This window comes from Xyrauchen texanus, chromosome 15, assembly GCF_025860055.1.
Source record: "Xyrauchen texanus isolate HMW12.3.18 chromosome 15, RBS_HiC_50CHRs, whole genome shotgun sequence".
NCBI classification, from domain to species: domain Eukaryota; kingdom Metazoa; phylum Chordata; class Actinopteri; order Cypriniformes; family Catostomidae; genus Xyrauchen; species Xyrauchen texanus.
This window is the reverse complement of record NC_068290.1, coordinates 9,925,876-9,947,017: the sequence shown is the minus strand read 5'-3', so window position 1 is coordinate 9,947,017 and position 21,142 is coordinate 9,925,876. Positions and strand designations below refer to the sequence as shown.

General features: G+C 36.7%; 2 protein-coding genes across 2 annotated transcripts in view; one reads left to right on the top strand and one right to left on the bottom strand.

Annotated features, from left to right (window-relative positions):
* The window catches only part of plekhf2 (pleckstrin homology domain containing, family F (with FYVE domain) member 2), a 32,793-nt gene extending 24,137 nt beyond the window's left edge, over positions 1 to 8,656 (bottom strand). Inside the window, exon 1 of the mRNA XM_052143998.1 lies at positions 8,500 to 8,656. The gene's annotated coding sequence lies outside the window, so the exon portion shown is untranslated. The remainder of the gene's footprint in view (positions 1 to 8,499) is intronic.
* Positions 8,657 to 11,048: 2,392 nt separating this feature from the next.
* On the top strand, positions 11,049 to 15,458 carry LOC127656442 (beta-1 adrenergic receptor). The gene is made up of 2 exons (XM_052144772.1): positions 11,049 to 11,217; positions 14,187 to 15,458. The coding sequence occupies exon 2, from the start codon at positions 14,300 to 14,302 to the stop codon at positions 15,299 to 15,301; it is 1,002 nt and encodes a 333-aa protein (XP_052000732.1). The 5' UTR covers positions 11,049 to 11,217; positions 14,187 to 14,299; the 3' UTR covers positions 15,302 to 15,458.
* The last annotated feature ends 5,684 nt before the right edge of the window (positions 15,459 to 21,142 follow it).

Below are 21,142 nucleotides of genomic sequence, written 5' to 3'. Positions count from 1 at the left end.
TGGAATTATGACCAAAAAGTTCTATTTTGGTCTCATCTGACCACATGACTTTCTCCCATGACTCCTCTGGATCATCCAAATGGTCATTGGCTAACTTAAGACGGGCCTTGACATGTGCTGGTTTAAGCAGGGGAAACTTCCGTGCCATGCATGATTTCAAACCATGACGTCTTAGTGTATTACCAACAGTAACCTTGGAAACGGTGGTCCCAGCTCTTTTCAGGTCATTGACCAGCTCCTCCCGTGTAGTTCTGGGCTGATTTCTCACCTTTCTTAGGATCATTGAGACCCCACGAGGTGAGATCTTGCATGGAGCCCCAGTCCGAGGGAGATTGACAGTCATGTTTAGCTTCTTCCATTTTCTAATGATTGCTCCAACAGTGGAACTTTTTTCACCAAGCTGCTTGGCAATTTGTCCGTAGCCCTTTCCAGCCTTGTGGAGGTGTACAATTTTGTCTCTAGTGTCTTTGGACAGCTCTTTGGTCTTGGCCATGTTAGTAGTTGGATTCTTACTGATTGTATGGGGTGGACAGGTGTCTTTATGCAGCTAACAACCTCAAATAGGTGCATCTAATTTAGGATAATAAATGGAGTGGAGGTGGACATTTTAAAGGCAGACTAACAGGTCTTTACGTGGTCAGAATTCTAGCTGATAGACAGGTGTTCAAATACTTATTTGCAGCTGTATCATACAAATAAATAGTTAAAAAATCATACATTGTGATTTCTGGATTTTTTTTTTTTAGATTATATCTCTCACAGTGGACATGCACCTACGATGACAATTTCAGACCCCTCCATGATTTCCAAGTGGGAGAACTTGCAAAATAGCAGGGTGTTCAAATACTTATTTTCCTCACTGTATATATATATATATAATAAAAATGTTCAGATAATTAAAATGCATTACATTCTTGTAGCAGAAGAGTTAATCATTGATAAGACAATACAAAAAGCGGTTTTAGAATACAATCTGTTGTTTACTACAATATTATTAATCATAAGTCAATCATTGGCACACAGTTCACACCAATCCATTTCACAAGTGAATTTGTCAATCAGTTCGAGATTTATTATGAGGGCTTGTTTAATGGCCCGTCAATGTACACCTGCATCAGACATGCTTGTGTAGCGTCTCGGGTGCGTTGCTTCATAAAACATACATTTTTAGTCAAGTTGTGTCAAGTTTAGTCACTGTGTCAAGTTAAATATACTTTAAACACATCTTGAGATCTCTTAGTTCGGATTTGCGCTCCATCAAGTGTTTTGAACGCAAGAACATAACGCATGTTTGTATTGTTCTGTCTGCTGGGATGGTTGATTTCTTCACTGTATAAACTGTGCCTTGCCCAGATAGCTGAAGTTTCACTTACTGCCCCCTGGAGTAAACATGTGGTACTACAAGCTTGCATTTCTCAGGAATCTTCCTTATTATGGTCCGGGGGCATTGCGATTAATTGCATTAATGTTAACGCTTTATTTTTTATAAAATTAATCCCACGGAATTAAAGCATTAAATTGACAGCCCTAATATATATATATATATATATATATATATATATATATATATATATATATATATAACCTAGTAAGACATTCCTTTTGACCAAAATCGCACTGCCAAAAGAAATACTGTTCAAGCAAGGGCAATCACACTTGAGTCCTCTTAAAAAGAAATTTGGGGACAGATTAACATCATCTTTACATCGTATCTGTTAACTGTGTACACTTTTTGTCGACTTTGTGGTAGGGTCTCAGCCAACTTTTCACCATTGTTTTTTAAACCCCAAAAATGTATAATGTAAAGAAATGATTATGGAAATGTATTTTTGTTTGGGCTGGGGAAATTTAATGTTTTACGTTCTATGATTAATAGTTAATTTTTTTTTAAATGTTTTTAATGCATTTAATGCGGTATGTGGTTTTTTTTTTTCACTTGCTGAATTTTTTTTCACTTGCTGAAACTTCAATTATGTGCTTTTTCTCACTTCCTGTGGATAAAGTTGGCATATATATATATATATATATATAAACTGTGCGGAGTGCTTGTATGTGCTCATACTGGATACAAAAAAACTGGATACAAAAAAACTTTCTAATAAAGAATGTTGTCTTACTCTTAATGATTTTTAATAAATAATTGCTAAATATATACAGTGGGTACGGAAAGTATTCAGACCCCCTTAAATTTTTCACTCTTTGTTATATTGCAGCCATTTGCTAAAATCATTTAAGTTCATTTTTTTTCCTCATTATTGTACACACAGCACCCCATATTGACAGAAAAACACAGAATTGTTGACATTTTTGCACATTTATTAAAAAATAAAAACTGAAATATCACATTGTATATCCCGTATATATGTATATCCGTACCCACTGTATATATATATATATATATATATATATATATATATATATTTTCTTTTTTTTTTTAAGAATGTTGTTTCTAGAGTAGCAACAGTAATGTTTACAACAGCAAAGTCACTATATAAACTCAATATCTCACTGGAAACAAATCTAAAATGTCAATAAAATAATCGTATCCAATGGCTATGAAGAAAGCAGGGAAGGCTGTCATCAATGTCAATCAAACTGCGCACACGTGGGTCAAGTGCAGGTGGACCTGTCACAGTCTGCTGCCTAATAGGGGTGTGATAACTGTCACAAAAATTATCACAGTATTATGGTTTCGCTGTATATAGATGCATTGATAATATTAAAAGCAGTTAAACATTTGGTTATAAAAAAGGCCATTTCTGATAAAACATAGATACATTTTTCGGTTATAACAAATTCTTGAACTTTATTTTGGATTTCTTCAACATTAATCCTTTAACTTTGATCTTGAACATCAGGACACTCTTAATCCAACAAGGTTTTGTTATTGTTATTTTATTATTTGTTAAATTGAATTGTAATCATTTGTAATGATTCTTGCCCAGGTTAACACTTCAAATATGCATTTGCATGCATTAAGTAATTTGTTGCATTTGTGATTTAGTTCAATTCTACAATACCTTCTGAAAATATATTATTCACGTGCAGTTTATTTATTGGCATTTTGTAAAATTTCTGCCTCAATTTCCATTGCCATATTGTCAATTTCCTGAACACCAAAGGCCATGCATTTTGTAAACCCTATTTAGTGCAATGTTTTAAAAAATAAAACATATTACTAGTATTATCAAACACATTGGCCTGCTGTTGCGCTGCACTTAGGCAAAAGATCAGTTGGCGCATCGTTAAGTTTAACAAGGTTTTAAATCAGTTTGCTGCATTTTGAATGTGACAGAAAGCATAAATATAATTTTAGCCTAACAAGTCATTACAAATCCTGTAAAACTACATTGAATCTTGTGTTTTTATGAAACGGGTTATAATTTATTATCCCGTGTACTGTATTTCCATACATTCATCTCCGTAAATTCAGTGGGATTGTACTCACAGAGATGGTTTGAAGTGTTTCCCATCTGAGCCGATAATTTTTGCGGCAAACGTTACAGACAGGGTAGCCATCAACATTAATGGTGCTTCGTGAATCTTTTACATAACCAAGTAATCCCAGACAGGGGAAATAAAGGTTCAGGCTCACCCGGACATGTCTGAATGATGCACTCGTGCTGGACTTCTGATGTGCTCGTGATGCACAGCGTTCACAACACCTGCATGTCACCTTTAAAACTGAGTGACAGTCAAATGCAACATGAGGAATGCGTAATTTAAAGATTCATTTTATCTTGCCAAGTTTATATGATGATGTGTAAATGTCGCAGATTCTGTCTTAATTAAACTGATTAGGATTTTAGAAAAGTTCTGAAAAACTTTTTTCTTTATCTTTTTAGTCTTTATCTTCATGCAATACCCTCAATGAGATGATTTCAATGGTATAATAACCATCCATTTTAAAACAAAGGTATATAGTGAAACCTTAAAACAGTTAAATCCCTACTGCCTACAAGGCAGGAAAATTGCGATGTTTATTTTTTAATTAGGTAGATGGTGAGGCATTTTTACATTCTAGTCAGTCCCCGCTTTACATTAGCTGCACAATGCACATCACGTGTGTTCCGCACATCTGATTGGCCATGTGTTTCGACCGCACCATTTACACATTAACAGCTGGGGTATGGGGATAAGAATCAGATGACAAGTTGAAATGTGTTTTAATGATAACAATTAATGTATGTATCATGCAAATACATATACACTCCATTTTCGGCGACATAAGTCAGTAAGTAAATTATTGTACTTGATCCGATTAAGGGTCAACCATAGACCTTTGCACGGGCCCCCCTAGGCCTTGGGCCCGGGGTCATCTGTACCCTTTGACCCCCCTGACGGTGGGCCTGACTGTACACAGGGCGAGATAACTCAATAAACCTGTCAAGAGTATCTGTGATCACGTTAACACCACAGCTACATTTACTGTACAAAACTGCTGATCTGGTGTCACTGTGCCAGACCTTACTGTAATGCAACAACGAAACATTTTCAAAAGCTAATTTCTGGGCAAGGTAAAGCCGGTTAAATTATACCCTTCAGTAAGTAAAGATTAAGGAAGTAAAATTCAGCTTCACCATAGTTTATTTTTAACTGATAAAATCTTGACTAGTTTCACATCTTTTAGTTTCATTTTATCAACTCAAGAAGGTCACTGAAGGTCTTCAGTGTGTACAATCTCTAAAACAAGCATTTCAGCCCACAAAATGAGATTAAGCATAAATTCTCTCTCTCACACACACACACAAACAGTATATCTTGTAACATCAGTGCACCTATACAACTCACAGGTAACATGACATAAGATGATGATTTTTAAGATTTGAGCTTTAAAAATGAGTAAAGATACATATTTAATTGCATTTTGCATTCTGCAATGTAGGTTAGCAAGTTATATGGCATAGTTCTCCCTCTGTATAACAGCGAACAATCCATTAAATTAAAATAAAATAACGATTTTGTGCCTATTTGATTTGTCAAATATCTCTGCAAATTAAACCTGTTGCTTTAAACCGAATGAGTATGAAGCATCTGCAGCTCCGTGTACTAACTTTAACAACCCACTTAATAAACCTAAGATAATTCCTGACATAACAATTTCAGACTACTGGAGGATAAAGTTCTCTTCCTGCCTTGTGCGGCTCACATATAATTTACTGGAGTGCTTTAGAATGCAGCCCCAAATGCGCTGTCTGCTGCAAAGACGTTTGAATAAGCTGTGCTGTGTTTAGAAATGACAACAATAACCATTTTCAGGTAATTAGTCAAGATAAAGAGCTACGGGTTGGTGATATGACCATAAATAGGCCCTCATCAGTCTCCTGTCTGCTGCTCTACATTTGAAAATGCAAACATTCAAAGAGTATGAAATTAACACCCACCACACAATACTTTTAGTGATGTGGGGAGTCATTTTGGTCATCTGCCCCCAGATATTTTTTGCTGTATACATTAGTCATATCGCCCAGTAGCGCGCGATAAGCCAAAATTAGCCGGCGCGTTATGCAGAACAGACCAAAAAACGGCACCGCGATATGCAGAAAAGGACAGCAAATTTTGGGACAGTTGCCATGTAAAATACTGGTCCGATTTCTCTTCCCAGTCCAGCCCTTGTAGGGATGTAACACTGATGTCCTGGCTAAATTTCCCCATTGGCCCTTCTCAATCATGGCTTCCTAATAATCCCCATCCACTAATTGGCTCTATAACTCTACTCTCTCCTCTCTACCAATAACTGATGTGTGATGAGCGTACTGGCATATCATCCACCTAGATGTTGCACACTGGTGGTGGGTGAGGAGAGTTCCCTGTTCCCCATTAAAACAACCAATGCAACATTGAGAGCTGTGAAACAGTCTCCTCTCTGGAGAGGCGGTTTTGAGCGCTCACAGGAAAACAGAACTACTAGTCTACATAGACAAGTTGAAAGCTCAAAAATCTATGCAAACGCCAAGTAGATTGTGTTAGAGCTTGTTGAATTTGCCAGAGAATAATGTCATGTCAATACATGCCTAATGGTACATTCCATTTACCTCGGATGTCAGAGCTGGAAATGGTGTCACATCTGAGTTGACCGCAGGCCAGTACACAAGTTAGAAAACCAAGATGGACGGGGTGGAGGAAGTAGCCTTTGTTAGCAATACCAGTCGATAGAAACACATAAAAAGCGGTATTTTGCACAGATAATGTATCAGATCCACAGATAGAGGTTGTATAGTACTGTGAGCACCACTGAGTTTGAGACACAGAAAAACAGAAGTGTAAATAAATAACATATTAATACCGTTTCACTTAGTGTTGATGTGCTGAACAGCCATTTTGGATTCTGAAGTAGGGGTTGATGTGGTTCGTCCGAGTTTCTGAGTCAGAACTCCGACTTTAGGGGGCGTTCCAGTTAAAAGCTCCTACTGGGAACTCGGAATTTCCGACTTCCGAGTACATATGGAATGCACCATAATACTATATACTCTACATATGTTCTTTTCTACCATGTACATAATAAATAATAGTGGCTGGTTAAAAAAAATCAAAGCAGCTGGTAAAATTGGGCATTCACCAGCCACAGTGGCTGGTGGGCAAAAAAGCTTATTTTGTACCCTGTAACCAAATGTGAATTGCTGCACTCTGCACTGTGACCAAGTGACCTAAATAGCCAATATCCTGAATGGGGGACAATAAGTGGTAAGCATCATGATCCTGAGGGGTCAAATTTCATCCTTTGTGAAGCAAATGAAATGAATCTGTGCAGAACACCAAACAACAAGTTGTAGAGGGTATACCATTCAATCACATAGGTAAATACAGAAAAGATGGTTGCCAATGACACAAAAAAGGACAAACATTACTAAATAAATAAAAAACAAAACATTAAACAACTTTTCAATTTGCCTTTAACTACTTTCTTTACTGTCTTGCTGACTACATACATGTCTGTACCTATTATTATTGACATGATTAGGTCAACATAATTTCAAAACCTACACTTTGACAACCGAGACAGTCTTGCATAAGTAGTGGCTGCCGCTTGGATGAACAAAAATCATATCATTATTCTCTGCAAGATTCATTCAGAAAATGAGAAACTCATCGTCTACATGGGTTTGCATGAAGAATATTTATGGCCTTAATATTTCAAATGAGTCTTTTTCAAAGCAGTATCATTATATCACATCAAACAAGCTGGCAGAGTAAAGACTGCAAAATTAAAAACAACTTATTAAATTTGACAGAATGAAGTTAAGGCACTAATCAATTAATCTTTAGTTAATATTGCTAAAGAAAGTGTATCTATGTGGACTTTAAGAAGGAGGCATCCAGTAGAACTAGAAATGCCAATCATTTCAACAATTACTATGCTTTTTATGTGCAAAAGGCAGTTTAACAAGCAGCACCAAAGATAAAAAAAAAAAAGGCTAAATGAAGGAATGCACCGAGAGAACATCTGTTTTCCTCATTCTGAAAGATAAATGTATTCAGAAAATGCTCTCTTGGTAGCGTTGCATAAACTGCCACACAGCACCAAAGCATGAATACAGAAACAAAGCTGGATTTTCTTTAGGAAAATTTTACTAATGCTACATTTCATGAACGTAAGAAATATTCCTTTTTAGGAAGGAAGCGCCTCTAATGACTTCATTTGAAAAAATAAAAAAACTCTCAAATGAATGCTCATAAAACATAATAGAAGTGCATGAAGCAAAATAAATGTTAGGCTAACTACTCTGTTACAAGGAAGACTTTAACTGCTTTCTTAATTTAATGTTTGGCTAGTGTTTTATTTCCTGTAACTGGAAATGTCTTTAGGCTATGACTAGAGTGAAATGTTGCTCGTCCGTTTCCCCATATGATTGCTACAGAGGACAGGACTGGGAGGTTTGCACTATTCAGTTTCGGTGCTCCACTGCTTTAAGTCACCTGTCAAACTGGCGAGGTTACCCAAATATGACAACCCTATAATAGTAAAACTGAGAAAGAAAATCCGCAATTCGTTTCCTCGGATTATAGACATTTAACGGGATATTTGTCTTTTGTAAGTAATTTAATGTAGCTAACTTTATTCTGTGATCTCTTGATTCTAACAACACAACTAGCGAACTTGCTTCAAACGTCATCCATCAAAGGGTTCTAACAGATTAAAATAAAAAGTTTAAGAAACATGTCTCAGTAGAAAATCACTTCAATTGCTGCCTAGTTAGTTTTACGCCAAAGTTCCCCTCACGCTAGCATGCTGCTACAAGCTAACACGGACGATTTCACTGTTGTCAGGCGGCACGAACAGTTCCTTGACTTTTGATGACGAAAGCCTTGAACTAATATGAATAAAACAATTTTGTCCGCTTTTAATTGAGTTCGAACAATAAAAAAAATAAGTCAGTATAAATTAACCAGTGCACTAATTCATCGAATACACCGCAAACTAGCCCTGACTGACACGAGCTTTGACTAGACTATTCGAGTGCGCTCCGCAAGTTTAGAAACAGTCACACGCGCACTTACCTCAACGCAACCGACCAACGGCTGTAGAAGCCAAGAATGCCACAGTCACTGGTAACTTTTCCCGCGGGCAAAATATTTAAATTCCAAATCCGAAAAAGCGACCGTTTGAAGTTCTGCCGCCTTCCCGAGCAACCAATGTAGGAAAGTGCAGTTTCAATATGGCTGAGGGCAGGAGCAGGGAATGTAAGCGTCACTAACGTGACTGCGGGTCGGGGCTGGTGTAGGAGAGGGGGCAGGGACTAATCTGGATAAACACTGATCATCCTTGTACTTAACGTGGTATAGTGTTCCTGTGGTCAATTTCGCTTTTCTTTCTGTAAACTTGCACTTTCGTGATTCTAAGGTACCGCATCAAGTTATGCCAATGTCTGTGAAAAACAACACTAGGTAAGACACCTTAAATTGTGTCGTTGAGTAGTGAAAGAAGACCCAACTGATAATTGCAAGGTTTTATAGGTGCCATATTTCTTTTTATACAACTGATATTTGGTCAGTGGCATTTATCCTTGAAGAATACAATCAGTAAGTGCAAACAATATAACGTGAATGTAGGCTTACAACCAACACACCTAGTACTGGTTGACTCTCCTTTGTCCATAATGATGACAACACATAAACTTCTGTTAACAATCTAATTTCCATTGGTTGGTTTTGTCATGTTTTGCACTGTTCTCTAAAGACACTGAGACTCACCCTAAACTTTAGTCATATTTAGCTAGTGAACCTGCCTCTTACACTATCTAGCTGTTGCCACATTTTTATGCTAATTTCATTGAAAAATGTTTTTGTCAAAGTGACTGAAAAGTGCAGTTTGTGCATGGATGAAGGGCTGCAGCTAATGGGATTAAAAGTGGTAACAATTAGTGGATCACAGGTCAGGGGCTCATATACTATATATATATACTGTATATATATATATATATATATATATATATATATATAATGAAAGGGGCCCGGAATTCCTTGCTAAGGCCTTGCATTGATGTATAAAATACTGGCCTGGTAAAAGGCATAAGCTTCAGTTTAGTAATCAGGTAAAGTCTATACATGTTAGCCAGTATTGCTTCGTTTTCATTGTACCAAAGCATCCAAAGAATGTTTTCCTGTGCTGTGTTAAAGAAGTGGCCATTGGTGATTCAGCACAAATATAATACAGGTTATAAAGAGTATTTATTGTATTTATGGAGAATAGTCACGTCATCTAAACATGATACTTGTGTAAAACACTGTAACTGACTGCTTTGCTGATTAAAACTTTGACAGTGGTGATCTCATTGAGCATGCAGCTGCTGAGGAAATTGCACATTTAACTTTTTTCATTGTTGTCGAGTCGTGAAAATAATTTATGGTCTGGTCTAAAGAGATAGAAATTATGAATAGCCTCTGAAGTCCTTTAATTTTACATTTTGATTTATGAAGACTTTCTGAATTAATCATCATTTTTAGGAAGTCTAGACTTGGATCTTTGCTATTTTTAAATATGCACTCAGTAAGTTTTTGTTCACATTGTCTTGGACTTACACATAGGAGCATGGATGCAGCAGCATTTAAACACAATAGTTTTCAGGTATAGATGCCATTGTAGAAAGTCAATAAGCCTTACTAAGTTCACAGTAAGCCATTATTCATTTAAGCCATTACTCACTTAATTTCAGTTACTGAAATTAAGTGAGTGGTATTTAGCTGGTCATGTGATCCTAACATGTCAGCTCCCATGAGGGGACCCTCTCAAAGTAGGATAAAACAGCTTTTATGAGGTATGAATAGAGTCTTCATCTCAAGTGAGTTGACATGATTATATACATTTGTTTCAAAATTACTACTAATTTATTTAGGAGTAAAGCTTTTTTAATGAGGAAAAAATTACTCCGTGCACCTTTAAAACCTGTTTCCACATGTATGTAATGAAGTACCAATAGTTCATATTAAAGGAACATATTTGTAATAGGCTACTAAATATAAAGTTTAGAGCCTACAGTTTCAAGTCAGAAGTTACATTGTTTAGCCATAAAAGTCACTTTTTTATCGATTGCTTATAGGTCAGATGTAAGATATAGTTTCTGGAGATAATTTTAAGGCGTTAACATTTGATCTAAACTATTTTTAACATATTCCAAATTTGAATTATTTTGATGTGTACAGTAGTTTGTTGTCAGACGTGCACATTTCAGTTTAACTCTTTGCCGCCCCCAGGTGACTGCCTCCTGTCACCCTCGTGTGGTTTTATTTAGCAGTTATTTTTGCTCGAACTTACATCTAGATTCCTTTAAGGTTTTTCTTTGCATTTCCCAACTTTTGACACAATTGTGGTATTGCTCCTTGTACATGGTGCGGTGGTCTAACAAATTAGCCATGGTTGATTACTGATTATTCATCATTTATAGCTTCTATATTTACGGCTTATTCCGTAGTCTTTGTGGGAAAAGTAAACCATAGCCAATGAAATCCAGTGACTGTACACGTCAGACTGGCATCACTTACCGCGCGCATGCGCAGTTGTCCCTACAAGCGCAATTTAAAAGCGTGCGCATGCGAGCAGTAATAGGAATGCAGCAGTGGACATCACCTTATTTTCCTGAATCCTACAAAGTGTTAAGATTAGTGTTAAGAATAAAAAAAAAAGTAGTAGCATGATATCTGATTTCCGGACTCGCACAAAATATATTTTCTGTTGTGCTGTAATACGCCGAAAAGTTGGAGAAATGGATTTTCTCTAAGGTATGTCCATCACAAGACTTTATGCTTGATAATACCCATTTACGCATGTGTTGTAAATAATTTTCCATTGCGCTTTAGTTCTAATCTTAATTTATCACATTTTCTGGAAATTCCAATTTACCGCGGTAAAGATTTTTTGCTGTTTGAAATTCATTGACATTGATTGTGTATAAACCCGCTATGCGTCGTCGTAAATAATGTCGCATGTTATTGTTCCTTATTTGTGAATTCAGATGACATCATCCTCCGCTCAGCAATTGGTTGTTTAGATTTTACGACTCTTCATTTTCTAATGCAAATAGCTGAATCATTTGGTCGCATCTGATTGCGTCTTACAGCTCTACCCCCATTGCCTTGAACAATAATGGGAAATCATCTAAAAAAATCTTTTTTTCTTATTCTGGAGTCAACAATCAAAATAAGTGTCACAGTATAGGCTTAAATAGACCATCCTGATTTGTGATATTTTTTTCTCTCAAAGATCGGTTTAATTTTAATCCATTTAACCAACTTTTTGAGTTCTTGGGTCAACGGTTACACATTATAGTGATGACTTGGATTTTTCAGTCTCGTTCAGCAAAATTAACGAATCGTTTTCAAGTCATTTCGTTCATCATTTGACAGTCGCATGGGCTCTACAGGAAACAGAATTGATTAGTTCACCTCCAGAGACGGTCTTCGGGTACGAGTCTTCGTTCATTTAACACGTGACAGCCTCATACGTGCTCATGGGCTCTGTACAGCAAACAGAATTGATAAGTTCACCTCCCTATTCGGTTTTCGGAGTCCGGATCTGAATCTTCGTTCATTTGAAACGTGACTTTCAGGCTCCACACTCGTTCACGAGTGACAATTACTGGTCTTTTTTCATAATTTTTTCTTTACAGCGCACAGTCAGTGTGTTGCAGTTGTTTGTGATCAGTACATGTCAGTATGGCAATAAATTACTTTTTAAAATCATAAGAATTGTCATGATGTATTATTTTCATGTATTTAATGCAGGATATATATATATATATATATATATCCGTGTACAATTAGTTAATAAATAATGAATGCTTGATTTGGGTCTATTCCCAACAAGAACATAAGAAGATATAAATAAACAATATGCATCAAGAAGGAAAAATAAATGACAATTTAATTAAAATCAACTCAATAAACAAGTAAATAATTTGAGGTTTCATTTTTGCTCTTGCAGTCTATATTTTCTGATGAGAAAATAAGTCATTCAAAGTTTAAAACATTACTCTTTTTTTACCTGATCCAATGGTATGGGAAAAACATAATGACAGAAATATTCACAGTTTTGAATTGCAAGAAATAAAGAAGCTAAAACTGGTGACTAGAAACACTTTGTGTGACTGTAAGGGCAAAAATAAAGCATCTCAAACTGCTTGTTGGGAGCATTAAGAAGTATTAAGTAACTTCTGTTTGCAATACAGAGACTTGTACTTGTACCTGAAGACCAAATCGGGAGGTGAACCAATAATTTCTGTTTCCTCTACAGAGCTGTCCCAGCACCAAATGAACGAAACATGAGCACGTGTTTTGCACATGCGTGGCTGTGACAAAATTAAGCGCTCTCTGAGACTTTTCGTGTCTTATAAAAGCTTAGTTCAAAATGATAATGAACGATGGGTCATTCAGACCCATCACTATCACATTCTTGAGACACATGATAATTATGATGGGAAAACACTAGTTTCACACAAAACTGGATTTGTGAAAACTTTCACAGATTGATTTTACTCAGTTTGATGGCTTTGTGCATAATGGCATTTTGAATCATTAAAAAACAAAGCAATAAAACCAATAAACTTCTTACAATTCTACAAAATGACCCACTAGATAGGTCACACTAGGCTTAAATAGAGCATCCTGATGTTAATTTTTTTCACTGATCAGTTTTTGTCATTTAACCCTTTTTTTGAATCCTTGAGACAAGGGTTTACCTGAAAAATCAGAGTTATAGGCTTAGTGTTGTAATTGCTCTGTGTTTTAGTCTTTCCCATTCATTTCCTATGGTGGGTCAACAATGACCTGGAACACCACGAGTGTTACTTTATTTTTGTCACGGCCTAAACTCATTGAATACAATACAATTTTTGTGTGTGTTCAGATGGCAAATGTAGAAAAAGTAACCACAGAGATTAAAGATACAATTTTTATTAAAGAAACAATCAAAATGGGTCAAAAATGACCCAAACACTGCACAAGGGTTAAACAAAATGACTAGCTAGTTGATGTATCATCCATATCAAAATTACATTTGTCAGCAACAAACCAAAGCCATCAAACTGAGTCAAATCAATCTGTGAAAGCTTTCATAAATCTAGTTTTGTGTGAAACTTGTGTTTGCGTCATAATTATCAAGTGTCTCAAGAATGTGACTTCTCAAAGCCCATAATACTTATTTTTCAGGAAAACTGTTGACTCCAGAACTCAAAAAATTGTTAAGAGACAAAAACTGGTCTGTGAAAAAATTCACAAGTGATCAAGGGGTATAGCAGTAAGACACAATCAAATGCATCAAAATGTGATTGTGAAAGTTTTCACAAATCATGCTCTATCTAAAAAAAATAATACAATTGCATAAACCCAGACTGCATGTTTACTGGAAATGTGAAAGTGAAGAGTGCTTATTTGTCATGTCTCGACTCATGGACTTAAAAAGGGTTGACAGAAAAATAAACTGCTGATGTTATTTGCATTAGAAAAAGTCATAAAATGTAAATGACCGATTGCGGAGTGGAGGATGATGTCATCTGAATTCACAAATCAAGAAGAATAACATGTAAAATTATCTACATATTTACGAAAGCGCATAGCATATTTATAGCCAATAAGTGTCTGAATTTCAAACCGCAAACTATCTTTTCTGTGGTATTCCATGTGCCATTCGAGCTTCTTGTACAAAAAGGGATTTCCACTCACACTGACATCATTGAAACATTGATTATTGGCAGGAGTGAATTTCTCCATTCGAACATGACTACCAGGTTTTCGTGCCTTGCCTCCGAGCCAAGAGGAGAAATATCACTGAGCGACTGAGAGGAATTTTATGCACCGCTGAACAAGAATGCCAGAGGAGCTTTCAAACTGCAGTTTGTGTTGCTGTACCATGACCTATAAGATACTCATGGTGGTCTTCATGATATCACTCATACTAACAATACTTTTTGGAAACACTCTGACATTGGCAGTGGTCTTTGGAACTAAACACTTCCACAGTCCGCAGGGTTATTTAAAAGCCTCGCTAGCTGTGGCAGACCTGGCGGTGGGAATTTTCGTGGTACCCTTGTCCGTTTACGCAGAAATATCCCTAATGATCTCCAATTCAAAACCTGAGTGGACTGTGTACAATTCCCAAAACATTACTTTTCACCCTTGCAATGTTATCGGACCAGTGTTTGCGGGATGCACTTTGGTTTCCATCACAACCATTTTCCTCCTGACCATTGAAAGGAGCATTGCCGTTTTGAAGCCTCTCCACAAGGAATCTGTCATCACCAAAAAAAGAACAAGCATACTAATAATATTTTCATGGATGGGGAGCTTTCTCTTGGCAACATCCCCAATGGTTTTCAGTAATGAAATCGCATTGGAGTACAATTCTTGCAGTAGAATGTGCAATTATGCATTGAGAAGCACTGACTTCCCATCCCAGTCATGGCACATTCTCTTACTTTTCCCTGCATTTGACTTTACTCTACTCGGGGGAACTATTGTCATCAATTTCATATCCCTCACCACAATTCGCCAGCACTCAAAAAGAAGAAAACATCTCGCTGAGACTGAGAGCCAAAGTGCAATGAAACCAACCTTCTCTGACATCAAGGCTGCCAAAACAATAGGGACACTGACACTGGCTTTCACCATGTCTTTCACTCCTATTGCTGTATTTGTCATTGGAAATGTTTTTGGAAAGGAATGGTGCACTTTTTCATTTTTTGCCTTTTGGATTTTGACCACAAACAGCTGCTGTAATTTTATTATATATGGTGTGAGAGACCAAAAGTTTCGAAACCGTGCCTATCAACTGCTCATATACACACACTTGAATAATGTGCCAAAAACCTAAGCACTAAATTAAGAAAAAATGGAACATTCACACAATCTTACGTGTAATTAGTTATTATTTAAGCGTCACTAAGCAGACACTTACCATATATAACGGGAACAGTCCTCCTGGATGAACCTGAGGATAAAGTCATATTCAGGGTTCAATACAAATTAAGCTCAATCGACAGCATTTGTGGCATAATGTTGAATACCACAAAAAAATTATTTTGACTCGTCCCTCCTTAAAAAAAAAAAAAAGGGGCAAAAATCAAGGTTACATTGAGGCACTTACAGTGGAAATGAATGTGGCCAATTGTCAGAGGGTTTAAAGGCAGAAATGTGAAGCTAATTATTTTATTAATGAACTTGTATTAATTCTTCTGTTAAAACATATGTATTATTTGAGCCATAAAGTTGTTTAAATAGTCATTTGTAGTTATTTTAGGGCATTACATCATCATAGCAACAAAGTTGTAAAATTGGCTATAACTTTACACAGAAAAGGCTAGTAAGTGATTTTATCACACTAAAATAATGTAAACACACATATTGTTTATGTCTTTCTACGTTTGTAAATGTGAGTATTTTAACGTTCAAATATCGGCCCCCATTCACTTCCATTGTAAGTGCCTCACTGTAACCCAGATTTTTGCCATTTTTAAAGAATAGAGGGGGCAAGTCTGAATAAATTTTTGTACTATTAAGTATTATGCCACAAATGCTGTCGATTGAGCTTAACTTGTATTGAATCCGAATATTCTTTTAAGTGTCTTGCTCAAGGGCACAATGTTGATAGTCTCTTGCGGTGTTCAGCCTTTTGGCTATCAGCCTAGATCTTTAACCATTATGGCACATCAAGCCCATTGATGCCAGGGTCATTTAATGCCTTCATAACTGCCTGTTTTGTGGCATCTGCTGCTATCCTTTGTTTTGTTTTTTTAAATTTGCAATACAAATTTCATCGTCACAAATTTTCACCTTGCATTTAAATATGCTATGGTACATGGTACTCCCAAAATTTCTGTCAAAACTAACATACCACTAGAGCTCTTCTTACATATGTGTAACATTGGTGCTTTTGTTGGGTATTGATTCACTTTTATTGTGTCTTTCTATTGTAGAGTACTGATATTTTCAAATATTGTGTGACTTTAATACAAATTTTATTAAAAAATAAATAAACATAAGAATTGATCAATATAAACTCTTGGGGATTATAAAGCACAAGCCATTATATTGGTTAATTGGTATCTGGCTGCTGTGGTTTTTCATTTGAGCAATGATACAACAAAAGTGCTAGAGGGGTGTGTCATCTTCAAGACAAATGCATTTGTTCATCAGTGTATTCACATTCAGTGTATTGCATCACATATTCATATGCATTGTCAATGCCAATTTTAAACACAGGATAGTCAATCCTAATGCACAAGGGCCAACACATTATACTATACCGTATCTAACATTCAGCGGCCATTCATTTATTATCCATTCAATACTGTTATTATAATGTTGAAGCATTCTGAAATGAATCCCAATTATATTGAAATATAATTGAATCTCAATTATGGGGTTTTGTTAAGTGCATCTTCAAGCATGACCATGTACTTCAAATTTCTATATCTCAAGTGTTGGTAAACTATAAAACCTCTTTGTCTTTTATTATTATCCATATCTGATTTTTATTATAATTGCACAAAACATGCATATTTTATCATGAAAATATACTGAGCAGCTCAATATCAGTGTTTCACACCACACATGCCTTTCGCCGGCTTAGTTGGACAACTTGCGTTTCAATAACAATCTCTCATGCAACAACACAGGCATGATGCAACAACTACTCATGCATCTGAAGATCCAGCAAAGCAAATGTTGCCCACGTTAATCTAATCTGAAGTATGATTTTTTTTCTAAGCCTTCTTTAATCATGTTTCAGAGATTACTGTCTGATGAATCTCCAATCATTCGTCTCTTCATAGCTGTGATAAGCCTGAAGGGTCCAATTCCCATAAGACCACGAGAGGAGGGCAGATGAACTGGCTTTATCATTTTTATTTTATTTTACTATGCCATTTCTGAGGAGCAATAGCAAGACTGTTGTTCATCACAACAAAATATGACAACTGTTTTATGCATAGGGCCTCTGGAAAACAATGGGAATGTAATGGGAAACCCTTTGGAGAGCATGTCAGCAGTATGCATATGGGTATGTGTGTTCACCTCTTACTTGAATGTCAAAAAATATCTTAACCCTTGCGTGGAGGTTTATAGGGTTATAAGGTCTGTTTCTGTTATATGCTAAAAACATCCCTATTTTTGATTGTCTAAACAAAATGCAGAGCCCTTACATTTGAATTTGAGGCACTCTAGTTTATCTTATTTTACATTTTTAGAAGTAGCTGGGCAAGGAAAAATATAACTATCTGATGTGGTTTTCATTAACCCGGAGTTCTTGGCCACTTTCAACCTTCAAAACAACTCTGCCTAAACTAATGTTTATGAGGTCAAAATTAAGGATTCGTGTCTGACCTCTAAAAATATGACCCAGAATTGTCTCTGTAACACTGGCACATTATACTAGGAGGAAGGTTGCATTACACTAATTTGTCTTTGCTGTTGGCTTTATTGTGCAATGGAACATGTGAAAGTCATACTGTACATGCATCCATGCATGACGTATTGGTTTGTTCTTCTGCTTGTCACACCTGAAAGAAAAAAGTGGTGCAATGACTAAATCCAGTGCAAAGTGTGGTTAAGAAATGTGTCATTTTTTTTACATTTCATAATTGCCCTATTAGTGCAATCAGTGCCCCTTTTTTACAGGTCTGTCCCTGCTTGAAGAAAATTACCATACGTAACTGCAACAGAATCCATGCAAACATGAGTAATTACAGCATATGTCAGAACAGTAGATCAGAAACACAATACCCCTTATTACATATGGCATTCGATGGCTTCATATGCCAGTAACCTAATAGCATAATAGTGCCTAAAACAACTGTGGATATTCAGCATTGATTCTGGTTGGTAATAACGCAGATGGGCTCAGAAGTATTGCAAAAGTCATTTAATGTAAATGTTACAGTTTTTCTCAAATGCTAAAACACAAAAGCCAATCCTCTAAACCAAATGACCAGTTGTCTAAACACATTTACTAAATCTAGCCATCATTTTGCAATATCATAAACACATTTCACATGAAGACACAATTCACAAAACACAATCCTCCGTTCTCATAAATCTTAACACATTTTTCCTTGCTAAAACACAAGTTGCAAAAGAACTCTGCTCATATTCTCAAATGAAAGCTCATGTGATGCAAAATGCTTGCCACAGTCAGCAATATTTGAACACAATGAACACACCACGACTCAAAATTGAAGACACTTGTTGCTAATGGTGTGACCACATGTATAAAAGCAAGTTCAGAGTGCACAGTTTGCTGAAGATTCCAAACAAACACAATTGATGAAGGCAGAGTCAGGGGAAGAGGAATTCGAGTCAGAGGAGGGAGAAGAGCTGGCCATGGAAGAAGAGGAGCAGGCCAACGAGGAAGAGGAGGAGGCCAACAAGGGAGAGGAGGAGGCCAACAAGTGAGAGGAGAAGGTCCAGGAGGGAGAGCAAGACAACCTCGCACCATCATTACGGACGAGATGCGAGCAACAGTCGTTGACCATGTCATTGTCCATGGCATGACAATGGCTGAAGCAGGACTAAGAGTCCGTCCAAACCTGAGTAGGTTCACCGTGGCCACCATTAACAGGGCATTCAGACAACACAACAGGTATTGTACTCTATTGCTTTCTTTGTCACAATACAATTTTACAAGCCTGTGAAAGTAGTCTATTGGTTTCAAATCAGTTGTTACTGTATTGTAAAACATGTCAATTGACAACACATGTTTCTTTCTTTAGAGTTGAAAGAATGCCACATAGAGGTGGGAGGGTTGCCATATTTACAGTGGCACAAGAAACCCTCATTGTGGATATGGTTCGTGAGAACAACCTCGTCCGACTCCGGGAGATCAGAGACAAAGTCATTGCCGATAATGTCAACTTTGAGAGCATTGATGATGTCAGCTTGACCACAATATAAAGTAAATAAAAAAACTTCACACCCTGATCATGTTTTCAAGAGTACTGTTGTGTGCAATAGATTCTGTTTTTGCATTGAGTTGTGTTACAGTAGTGCACATGCAGAATTTACTATAGATTTATACTCTTCATATGAAACTCACAAATCTAAATGCCTAATCCTCTGCAGAGATCTAAGAAGATCCAATACTGTAAAGTTTCTAAAAATATGCATTGGCAGTTATGAAACAAAGAACCTTCTCACAAATTGTGTTTTCAATTGTTTTGCTGTAGTGTGTAATGATGTGTATAGTGTTTACATTTTTGAAAGCTTCGAGCTGCTCTTTTGGTGTGAAAGTTTGAGTTTTGAAGTGAGAAGGTGTGGTTGTGTTTATGTAGCTTTAGAAAAGGGTGTTGTGTTTAGACATTGGGGAACATGGAGGAAACGTTTGTGAAATGTGTTTTAGCATTTGAGAAAAACTGTAATAACTTACTCTGATGAGACATAACAAATGTAAGCCATTTGTAGGCCACAGAATGATCAGAAGATAACTAATGGCTGTATAGGAGTATAAAGAGTTGGTAGCAGTATTTGCAGTGCATGGAAACATGTACGCTACTGATATATACAGTATACAACAGATACACCACAGGTAAGTTGTTTTGGATGAAAGCAGCTGCCAAATGTTAATAAATGTAACCAGTATGGTCAGGGGAAAGAAATACTCTGCCTTTTCTTTTTTTGGACCATCCGTGCAATTTCCCTTAAGCTTTTTCCACATGTAAAGCTAAATCCTTAAGCACTTACTAGCCAAAACAAAACAGCACTCAAAATGCATTTCCCAGCTTTAACATATTTAGACAAGGCTTAAAGGGATAGTTCAGCCAAAAATGAAAATTCTGTATTAATTTACTCACCATCAAGATGTTCTGAACCTGTATGACTGACATCCGTGGAACAAAAAAATTAGATGTTAAGCAAAATGTAAACTGACAGTCACTCTGAACAATCATTCTGCTTAACGTCTCCTTTTGTTTTTTGGAGCATCATGAGGTTTAGTAAATTTCCTCATGATGCTAATCCTCATGATGGTGAACTACCTCTGTAATTGTATGGCATAGTTAATTGGAGTACACAATATAAGACAGTCAGAGCTCTCATTCTGTGTTCTGAGATGATATAGCTTGTGAAGCGCCACTGCCAAGAGTGGATTATAGTTATTGTAAGCTTTTAGATTCTCTTTGTGTCACTGGTCCTACTTGACCCACCCTGAGCGGGATTCGAACCGGTAATCCCCAGCATGGTAGTCGGATGCGCTAGCAAGGAGGCTATAAATTCCATGGCCTCTAGCCTCGGTCGTGAGTGCACCTCTTAAGGCCAGGAGAGTGAGGTTTACACACTGCACAGCTATTGCATACTATGCCATTACATTTGCAGAACAAGGTGGTACTGCTGAAAGCGAGAGCTCAGTGGAGTCATTTGGTTGCTTTAGAGCTAGCACGATGGTGTCTAGCATGATGGATCCTTTGTGTACTGTGATTCTGTAGTTTTCATATAATTTGTTTCCTTTTCATATTGGTGGGCTTTGCTGTTTTTAAGTGCAGAAATATGTTCACACAATCAAAATAGCTTCAAATGTGACAATCAGAAAATCAGTGGTCAAAGAAACGCATTTCAGCTTATCCAAAGAGGTTCATGTTCAATCTGAAACTAATATGTGACAGTCCAAATGTATAAAATCCAATTTTATACAATGTCAATGCAACGGTGGGACCATAAACGCTTA

Coding starts and splice junctions, on each gene's coding strand:
- LOC127656442 (XM_052144772.1), top strand. CDS start 14,300: ATGCCAGAGGAGCTTTCAAACTGCAGTTTGTGTTGCTGTACCATGACC.